The 11,131-nt window shown below is 44.3% G+C and overlaps 1 protein-coding gene across 1 annotated transcript in view; it reads right to left on the bottom strand.

Annotated features, from left to right (window-relative positions):
- GRB2 (growth factor receptor bound protein 2) overlaps positions 1-9,386 on the bottom strand; it is a 47,189-nt gene extending 37,803 nt beyond the window's left edge. Inside the window, exons 1-2 of the mRNA XM_053375877.1 lie at positions 9,259-9,386; positions 2,951-3,195 (exon numbers count right to left, since the gene is read on the bottom strand). Coding sequence (XP_053231852.1) covers positions 2,951-3,163 — 213 coding nt within the window. The 5' untranslated portion in view covers positions 3,164-3,195; positions 9,259-9,386. The remainder of the gene's footprint in view (positions 1-2,950; positions 3,196-9,258) is intronic.
- Between the last annotated feature and the right edge of the window lie 1,745 nt (positions 9,387-11,131).

The following is an 11,131-nucleotide window of genomic DNA, read 5'->3' on the forward strand; positions in this document are numbered from 1 at the left end:
AAAAAGGTAAAAGGTAAAGGACCCCTGACAGTTAAGTCCAGTTGCAGACGACTCTGGGGTTCTGTCGCTCATATGGCTTTACAGGCCGAGGGAGCCGGTATTTGTCCGCAGAGTTTTTCCGGGTCATTTGGCCAGCATGACTAAGCCGCTTCTGTCGCAACGGAACACCGAAACCAGAGCAGCACATGGAAACGCTGTTTACCTTCCCGCCGGAGCGGTACCTATTTATCTACTTGCACTTTGTGGCGTGTTTTCGAACTGCTAGGTTGGTAGGAGCTGGGACACAGCAACGGGAGCTCACCCCGTCGCAGGGATTTGAACCGCCGACCTTCTGATCAACAAGCCCAAGAGGCTGAGTGGTTTAGACCACTGCACCACCCGCGTCCCACTTAAAATTTTGTTTTAATTAAATAAAGTTTTTGTATTTCATTGGTAAGAAAGGCAAGAAAATTATGAACATAATTCATGGCTGAAATATTCAAAATACCAATATTTATTATTTACCCTGCCAAGAAGACAAAAAGCCTGTGAACAAGAGGTAAGTGAAGGCAAGTGACAAGTCAGCTTGACTTATTCTGTCTGCGTCCAACCTCACGTCTTGTCCTTCAAGCACAACATCAAATGACTGTATTCCTAATATTTAGCCAATGTTAATTTATTTGGTAGAGCAATTTAATAAAAGCTGGAACAGTGGGCTTTTTACATTGTCCCCCAATGTCCTCCTCAGTCACCCTTGCATCTAAATATATTCTTACAGTGCATTCATTTTTACTTCTCAGCAGCTGCTGTGGAGGTCTGATAGACAGAAAGGCCGGGTGTAAATATTTCTAAATTATATAAATAAATACGACTTTTGTCAGGTTCCTACAAAATTATGTACTGCTATTCTGTTATCTATAAGCCTGTAAAGAAGGATTAGGGTCTTCCTGTGTTATTACATTTGCCTGCTGTATTTCAGAACTGGGGGGTGCCAGTCACCCCCCACCCCAGCTTGGTGTTGTCATTGCTGCATGCCAGGTCTATCTAGAATAAAACATCTATCATCCATTTGATGTTGGTGCAGGGGCAGAGTTGATATATACAACTGAGACCCGGATGGATGGGCTGGGTGGCCCTATGTTAGTCCAGCTGTGTCATAAAATTCCATCTCGCTCACCAGGAAACCAATCCACATCATGTTTGGGTTGAAGAAAATGTTTCTGGTGCAGGACCAGGGAGGGAGGGAAAGAGAATGGGTGTGTTGCTATTGTACCATCCACCTCATTGCTCTACAACCTCCCTGACCAAGGTAATTTCAGATGTGGTGCTGGAGGACTCCTTCATGGTGGTGTTGGGGAGCTTCAATATTTATGCCGAGGCTGAATGGACTAGCTCAGCACTTCATTACCTCCATGGCAAACATGGGGCTGTCTCAGAACATCAATGGTCCAGCATATAACTGGGAACACCTTTCACCTGGTCTTTGCCCAAGAGAGCACTGGCAATACTCGATTGATAGAAGGGCTTGCTGTGAGTCTGTTGTCATGGACAGACCAATCTCTGGTGAGGTTTGGGCTGTATGTAGCTACTCTACCCTGAAAAGTGCAAGAGACCCATTGAGTTGGTTCACGTTTGGAGACTGATGGAATCTGATTTCTGAATGCTTTGGGGGATTTTCAAGCTGGCATGGCTGATGCTCCTGTCAAGGCTCTTGGCTCACTGCGGGATGGTGAGATGTGTAGAGTAACTGACACAATCACTCCTGCTTGCCTTCACTATACACCCATTGATGCCCTCCTTCCCCACAGACCCCCTTGGGTGTTAAAATCAACAGAGGAGGCTCCATTGCTCCACAGTGCTCAGAAACTCAGGGGGATGGTGGCCCAGGAGACAGCATGTTCTATGGCATTGCTGAAGTTGTGGAACATTTCCACAGAGGTGTGCCTGCATCTTCATTATACAGCTTTCAGCAAATGCTGAAGACATATCTCTTTACCCTAGCTTTTGACACTTGAAATGTGCATTTTTGGAACCATTTTATTTATGTGATTGTCCATCCTGGGACCTTAGGGTGAAGGGCAGTAACTAATAATAGTAATAATAACAACAACTGTGGACTACATGCCATACAAAGGTCAAACATACCATAATCTAAATCCACCTAGTTTTTCAACTGAAACGTCGCAGACGAAGCCAATATAATCCAATGTAACCCAATGCCAAGGTAACAAAATCTTTACTTTTAAATAAAATGAACATAAGAACTGATTCTGAGAACCATTACTACTGATTTTTAAGACGTCTAAGTCTTCTCAGACCCTGTAATTCCAAACCAAGAGTTCAGACCAAACGGTGACATACAGAACTCTACAGGATAGCTCAGTTACTCTGTTGTAGCAAAAGAATCCTGTGGTACCTTAAAACAGATTACTGTGGTATAAGATCTCATAGATTGCAGCCTGCTTTACCTTCAGCTGGCAGGTGTAGTATGTACATATGTGTGCACCCATCCAAATAAATAAATAATGAAACTAGAGTACCGTGAACTGCGTAAGGTAAAATATATCTATGCAGACTCAAGGTATACAAGGTAGAATCAGAGCAAGCTTTTTAAACAGTACTAACTCATGACAAAACAATCTTTTTAGATATTTGACACCCACCAGCAAACCTAGAAGAGGGAAATGGGGGTTTAAATATGGCAAGGGAATAACTGAAGACTAGGCAGGAACATATACAATCATAAACCAAGTTACACTCCATTTACAACGTTAGAACAGCTGTGCCATCCAAAAAAAAAATGCCTCTCTATGAGCAGAACAGAGCAGACAAATTTAGAAGGGTGTGGGAAGAGATAAAAGAGTGTTGCCCATTATGCGATAGAGCTTCGGGGCGGGGGGGGGGCGGCGGAGAGACTCATATCAGGGAAAGCCTCAAGAGGGCAATCTCTGCTCCTTTGTGCATCACTTACCTTAAGGATATCCCCCCGTTTGAAGCTGAGCTCATCGTCTGCGGTGGCTTTGAAATCGTATTTGGCGACGGCTTCCATGCTCGTGGACAGCAATGATGATGAAGGCGGATAGGAACGTAGTTCTCCCTGAAGCTTCTCCGGGGGCTCCCGGTCCAGCCTTCCCTCTCGTCCGCGCTGCCCTTCCTGCTCAACTTCTGGCTCCGTCTTTCGCATAGGCAGGGGGAGTCAGCGAGGGCCAATCCGCCCTAGGAAGGGAGGAAGAGACGGGAGCATTGAGGGAAGTAGCCCGGATCAATGACAGGGGCCGCGCCCTGAGCCTCCCTCTCCCTCTCCCTCCACCGCGGGCTGCCAGGAAGCACCGAGTGGCATTCGCTGCGGCCAATAGCAGCAGAGCCCGGAAAAGGACTCCCCGCCCCGCACTCCCAGCCGGCGAAGCAAATTAAATAATTAAAAAAGCGCAAGTGGGGGAGGGAGGGAGAGAGAGAGAAAAAAAGACCGGCCCCCTCACGCCCCCTAGCCAAGCCAACCTTCCTCAGAGCCCCAGAGCGGCTCCTGCTGCTTGCTGCTGAGCGCTCGTCCTGTTCCTTGAAGGAGAGGCGTGCATATCACAAAGCCTGGCTTCTATGCCTTACCGCAGGCAGCACGGAGGACGGCGCTCCTCCTTGCAAGGAGCAAGCGCCTATTACCCGAAAAAATCCGACACCCCCCCCCACCCCGAAGTCAAAGATCAGGAGGATTCCCCTATCCGATTACTTACGAGGAGAAACGTGTAAGTCACCCAGTAATGTGGGTTTCCCCTGTTCGGGAGGAACTCCCAAGTACTGGTCAACTACCCACTTGGTTTTACAGTGAGGGTTAAAACACACACACACACACGACACTTCCTATGGTATTATTCATGGCTGGTTTTCCCCGGATTTCTTTTGGAATGTAGCGTTCCATGAATACTTAGGTTTTAAAATTCGGGTGGGGGGAGGGAACTTATTTCCGAGTAAACTTAGCGCCGGGCTGAAACTTTTATTAACTAGTAAAATACGAGTCGAAAGGGTTCAGGAAAGTTTCATCTACAATGAGGGGAAGATACGGTAATCTGTCCCTATCTTGCTATATCGTGCCCCTGCTGGCTATTGAAAGAGAAAATAGTTTTTGCTTCTGATTTCACAGCAGAGTCGCAAGTCATTCATCCTTACACACTAAGCTTTGAAGAAACAGAACTGCTGTGTAGGAAACACTCTTAAAACAGGTGCATATTCCATAAAAGTAATGACTGATTAAAGCCAGTGCAGTCCAATTCTTCCCATGTTTGCTCTGAACAAAGGCACACTACTTTCAGCTGAATATGAACACCAGTTTCTTGATGTCAAGTGTCCTTAAATGAAAAAAAACCCCAAGTGATCACTAAGTGTGCTCCTGCTAAAGCATACCATGAAGAAGCCACACTACTTCTTCCAATAATTAAAGCAGTATTGTTTTCCCCCAATAGTTACACATTCATATTTAGCAATGAATCCAACTGCATTAAAATTTGACTCTTGCCCAACTAAACTAAAACCAAACAAGGCAACCAAAAGAAACAATAATCCCCTGAATCATGACATTCCAATACAATACACATATAGACTCTCAAAATCATGTATTTCTTAAAACACATATTAAGTGCAATCTCACACATGCTGGGTTGGATCCAGACTTAGTAATATTTAGTGTATACCCACTGAAATAAATTGAACTTAGTGACTGATTTAACTTGATGAGTTCAATGGATTATTAAGTCTGGATCTAACCCACATCAAACTATAATCCCAGTCACATTTATTTGTAAGCAAGCCCCATGAATTTTCTTGAAAAAGCATGCTTGGGATTATAACCCAAGCCTCATTTATTTCAATAAATCTTAACTGAATGCATGAATCACCAGCACTGTTTATAAACACATCAGATAGGAAAAGGATATGAAAAAGAACACCTTGTTTTGCAAACTTCCAACACTGAATTGGAGTTTAAAACCTATACAATCCATGCAAGCACATTCTTATAGGAAAATCATTTGTAACTCTTCTATATTACCAGTTGTCTACAAATCCATTAACCAGATTGTAGGGGAAGGTGCCCTCAACCCTCTGGTGAGCAGTAAATCAGACACCAGTCCACACAGATTCCTACTCTGGAGGACTAATTTCCAATGCAGTTTTCAAGCAAGAAACAGCAGAAATACCTTATAATTAACTGAAGAAACTCTCACTGCTTGTTACCTTCTCTGTATCCTCTATAAATGAAAGAAGACCCCCACCACTTTCCCAGTCCCTCAGTGCAAGGCAGAGGATACTAGGGATGAGACCACTGGTAAATGCAAATAAATGCCTGGGCAGAAAGCCAAGCCAAAATTTGTGCCCCCATCAATGAAAAAAAAACAAAGACCCTTGAAAGTCACCTGTCCACAAATCTTGTCTGGCCTGCGCAGCCATATATTATATGTGGTGGTCACTGATCTCCCTCTCCAACTTCTTATTGTACACTTATTCCCTCTGAATGTCTCCAAAACTTACTGTGAAATGAAATTCTGACTCCTTTCCTCCACCTCCACTCCACCAGTTAATCTATGCATGACAAATAACTTGGAAGGAGGGAAGGATCTTTCTTGCACAACATGGCAAGACCACTCTTGTGCTTTTGTGGTACACAGAGAACCTGGGGAAGAAAATGAGTTTTTCCCGGCACTTGAGACAGGGAGATTGCCAGAAATATGTGGTTGCCACTGGCCATCAAGCAGCTTCATTCGAGGAAGTTGAACGCATTGGATAATTATGCACGTAGCATAATGCTTTAAAAATATCTATACAAGACAATCAGAGCCCAAACTGAAAACAAAATTGTTGATTACTGTCCTACAAGCAGTAACACAACAGCAGCCCAAACTACTTAAGTCAAAATGCTTAAATTCAATGGAAGTGTCCTGCAAAACCGCAATCCAAATTAATCCTAGCTGTTTTATACTTACTATACATAGCAATAAGGAAAGAACAGCAGCATACTTAGAGGAAGAGTTGACTTGCAAGAACTATGTTACAGCAACTAAGAAAAAAAATGAAGAAAGTATTCGGGGGGGGGGGATCTCACTCTTAATTTCAGATGGACATTTACAATTAACACTGCATACAGTATTTAACAATAACACTGAACCCAACAGGACAACTATTACAGCAATACTAGAAAAACCAAACTATGAGTGTGGCTATTGTGGCAACTTTAAATACATGACAGAAATTCACAAAGTTGCTGCAGCAAGTAAATTCACACTTGTATTCACACCTGTCACTCTTTGGTTTTATTCACTTAGGACTGAAATGATGACATTTTAAAATAACAAGAACTGATTAAGACATCACAAGAACAATATATGTTACAAAAATTAACAGATCACCTCAAAAAATTGTGCTCAAGTATTTCATTAATGCAAAGCTGGGAAAGCCACTATACTCTGAATATTAAAATTGGGGGATGAAGAGGACATTATCCTGAAATACCTCCTCCACAAAATGGTCTTAGTTATTAGCCACTCACTTGGAACAAGTAATTTTTTATAAAGCTAACTTCCCATTCATAAGCCAGCATCTCTTCATATATAGATGGGTAGTAAATGTATTTATTTAGAGATGGAAGGGGCTAGATGGAATGTAGAGCTACAGTAGTACTGGGGCAAGCATAACCCCTTCTCCATCCCTAAAAAGGTAAAGGGACATGCCCACAGGGATCATAGAATAGTACCTCCCCCAAAGTTACTAGCCTGATTTTTTTTTTGTTCCCCTACTTTTAACTCATACAAGGGGATGGTGCTGAATGGACGTAGCACTCTGTATTTCTTTTCCCAGCCCCTCATATGGCAAATAAAAATCATTTGCAGGGTAGAAATGTAGCAGGCTGAAAGAGGAAGAAAAGCCACCTCTGCTGGCTGGCCTTGTTTCTATGCTTAGGTGTGCTGGAAGATGCTTTGCCTCTTCTGTGGTCAGCCCAGAAGCATAGTGAACTAGCAGTGAAGGGATGGCCCCGTTGCCAGTCTGCTTGATTTTCGTGCTGAATGAACAGGACAGGCATCCCTTCTCCACCAGCCTGCTGTGTTTCTGCACTAGATGTGCAGGAGGTGACGTCCCATCCTGTTCATCTACCTTAAAACCAAGCTTTGAAGTCAAGTTTTTAAATAATGGAATTTGTTTTCTCTCTTAATTATGTAACTTGTTCTTAATGTCGGCCTTTACTGGTATTTTTAATTAATATTTTAGATTGTCTTTTGTAAACTGCTTAGAAGTATTTAGTTTGAGTAAGTGGTATATAAATTTTGTTAAATAAAAATAAATGAATAAGCAAGCTGGGTGGTTGCCACCATCACACTTCATTTATGTACTGGAGACACAGGAGGCAAAACTTCTGCCTGTGTGTCCAAAACGTGGTGGTTGGGAAGACAAATTGTTCTGCTACCAACCCATTATGTTAGATGCACAGGAGGTTCACCTGCCCATTGCCTACTGCAGAAACCCAGCAGGCTGGCAGCATAGGAAAAGGATGCTCCTTCCCTCCACCACCCACCTTATTTGCTTCCATGTTACAAGTGCAGGAGGTAACTTCATCTCCTACACACCCAATATTGCAAAACAGTGGGTTGCTGGAGGAAGGATGAAGTGCTTCATGGCTTCACTGGCAGCTTGTTTGAAAGGGAGGAGGAAAGACCTTCTGGTAGTCTGCTCAGCTGCCTGAATGAAATTCCTAAATGGTTACATTGACCAGGCAAGTGGTTAAATATGGGGTTAGCAGGTAAAGGTAAAGGAACCCCTGACCATTAGGTCCAGTCGTGGCCGACTCTGGGGTTGCAGCGCTCATCTTGCTTTACTGACCAAGGGAGCCGGTGTACAGCTTCCGGGTCATGTGGCCAGCATGACTAAGCCGCTTCTGGCAAACCAGAGCAGCACATGGAAACACCGTTTACCTTCCCACCGGATGGTACCTATATATCTACTTGCACTTTGACTTTTGAACTGCTGGGTTGGCAGGAGCAGGGACCGAGCAATGGGAGCTCACCCTGTCGCGGAGATTTGAACTGCTGACCTTCTGGATCTGCAAGCCCTAGGCTCTGTGGTTTAACCCACAGTGCCACTCGCGTCCTGGGGTTAGTAGAGGACCCTCAATATTAATAACATATGTTTGTCCCACAAAGGCTTCAGACGCTAAAAGTGACAGTTGCCTTGATTTATCAAATAGTTGCCAGTTTTGTTTCACAGAAGAAGCTGGGTCTGCATTCATTTTCACCATTTGTATGCATGAAGAACTCTGAACAATTGAAAAATTACTTATACTGCTTATACCATCTACCATATCCTAGAAACTGCAACAGGGAGAACTGGTCTCAAGAGGTGGTAAAGTCAATCAACTTTTTCTAAGGAACCAGCCTGTCATCGTTACTATTTGGGGAAGTTCTGTGAAATCTTCAGCAGCAAAAACTATGGTTCATTTCCTCGTTGTGCCAGTAACAGAATATATATATTTAGTCATAGTTTGTGAATAACTATCTGTTCTCTTTCACACTATCAGACATCTGCAAAACATATGCACGGGCAATAATGTCAAATTAGAATTTGCTAGTAATATCTGTGGATTTAAATGTGTGGCACCATTTTATTTCTTTTTGCCCAAAAGCTGTTTCCCAATATAACACAGCAATCCTTATGCACACCTGTTCGGGAGAACAGGTCGGGCTTCAGGAATCAGAATCCCATTTAAGTCAATGCTTACACTTATCACTCTAAAGATAAGCTTAAGCATTTATTGCAACTTCCGTTTTTGTATAAGGTGCACGTTATTAACATTCATCCGCAGCAAAAAACCAACACAAGAAACAATGAATTCAGCAAAATGCCCCCTTTCGGATGCCCACTCCTCAAAATACAGTCATTGCCTGGGGGGCGGGGGGCCTGGTCCCCCTTGGCAAGTGAATCATTACTGGACTAAGGGGGGAAAGGATTCACTCGCCCGCCTCCCTCAGCTCGAGTTATTTTTCCAAGAACTCGCGCAAGAACGCCGTGCCGGTCTTAGAAGCTTAAGGGGCGCGCACCAAACTCTCCCCCCCCCATGCAAGTGGTAGGCTGGCAAGCGCGCGCGCCAGGGCCCCCTTGACAGGCAGGGGCGGAACAAGAGGCGAAAGGGGCCGCCCGCCCACCCGCCTTGTCAGCCTCAAGGTAGAGGCTCCAGGGCGGCTCCGGTGTCTTGTTGGGGCTCTTCCCCGTCTCTCCCTCCGCCCTCGCCCCGAAGCTCCGACTCACCGCAAGCCCGCCAGGGTTCCGCTCCGAGCGGCCCCCTCTTCTTCCCCCCTGCGAAGCCTTCTTCCTCCTCAGTAGGAGTGTCCGGGAGAGCTTCCGCTACTGCACTCACGAGCCGCTCTCGCGAGGCTACTACTACTACGCGCAAGGGAACGAGAAGTAACCCCCGCCGAAAGAAAAAGCGCAAGCGCCAACCTCCGTAACAGGGCGAACCAGAGGCTCAGGAAGAGGCGGGGAGGAGCTAATGATGCGCCCAGGGCGCATGCGCGCGAAGGGGTATAGATGCCGGACGCGCCTCGGCCGAGCCTCCAAAGCTTTAGTGCGCTCGGGCTGCTGCGGCTGCTTAGAAACTGAGTATATTAGCATCACCTCGCAGGTTTAGCGGCCACATAGGGTTGCAGCATTACAGTTTTATTTGTCTGTTTGACGCCTGTCCTGGGAGAAAACTGGACGAGCGTTATTTATGAATCTGCCTTATAGGAAATATTATTATTATTAGTCGTCATCTTGGCGACTTGCTGGGGGGGGGAAGAATACACATTTTAAAAATCAAGTCAAACCACCTAATAATAATAATAATAATAATAATAATAATAATAATAATTTGACATCTTGGCTTGCAGGGGAAAAAAGAATGCACATTTTAAAAATTGAGTCAAACCACCAATGATGATGATGATAACCACCAGGCATAACATATCAACAAAATATCACGATATAGGGTACCAAAGATAACCAACTCATCATGTTCCATTAAAAGCCAGGGAGAAGATGAAAGTATTAACTTGCCATTGGAAATAATGTTTAATGTTGGTGCAAGGTGGGCCTTGCTGAGGAGGATATTCCATTTGGCAGCACACAGCAACTGAAAAGGTTATCTCCTTTATTGCTGCCCTCCAAACAATCACTTTAATCCATTTAGCCCAGCATTATCTCTTACTAGATACTGACATGCATCAGTTCTCCAGGCTTCAGGCTGGAATCTTTCTCAGCCCTTCCTGGGGAGTGAACCTGGGACCTTCTGCAAGTGCAGCATATGCTCTTCTATTGAGTTGTAGCCCTTCCCTGTTTTGGGGTCTGTTTCCTTCCCACCGTGTCTCTTTCGCTGTCCTTGCTTTCAGCAATCTAAAGAAAGCCTGGGTATAACACTGAATACAAGGTTCTCTTGGAGTGATTCAGAGCTAAATTGGATCTTGTCCACTTGCTAAATCATTGTTCAATTAGAAAAATATATGTGTGTTCCTTCCAGAGTGAGATTATAGGCAGAACAAGTTCTAAAGCTATAACAATGCGTGGAACTGGCCAGTGAAAATAGAAGTTTGCCTATCACATGCTCTTCTTTAATTGAAAAAAAATGTCATCATGATCATTATGGATTATGGAATACCAACACAATCTCAAAATGGCTAAGTCATTTCATTTGAATCAGTCCTATTTCACTTGAATGTTTACTTCCACTTAATGGGTACAACAAATAAGTATTCTGCCATTTCCAGGGCAAGGCAATTCAACTTTACTCAGAAGAGCATGATCAACATTACACACACACACACACAGAGAGTGCCAGGCTCCTGAGCAAATACTATACATTATGGTCAGAAATAAGCAGTCTTTTTGCCTGAAATGGCAATTCAAGAACGGGAAATATTTCATTCACAAGGGCCACATTGCCCTGTGTGTCACTGAACTCCTGAAAGATATGAACACAGGTTGGTTATTTCCCACCTAAACATGGAAGCATAATCGGGCATAGTGTGAAAGGGAGCTGCCAGGGTGGCGGTAAGGGCTGGGCTGGCATGGCGGGCTCCGTTCACCCTCCGTACTCCGCACCCTCGAGCACCAGGAAACCACACTACGCTGCTGAGCATAGCAAGTA

The sequence above is a fragment of the Podarcis raffonei genome, chromosome 2 (genome assembly GCF_027172205.1).
Source record: "Podarcis raffonei isolate rPodRaf1 chromosome 2, rPodRaf1.pri, whole genome shotgun sequence".
Classification (NCBI taxonomy): domain Eukaryota; kingdom Metazoa; phylum Chordata; class Lepidosauria; order Squamata; family Lacertidae; genus Podarcis; species Podarcis raffonei.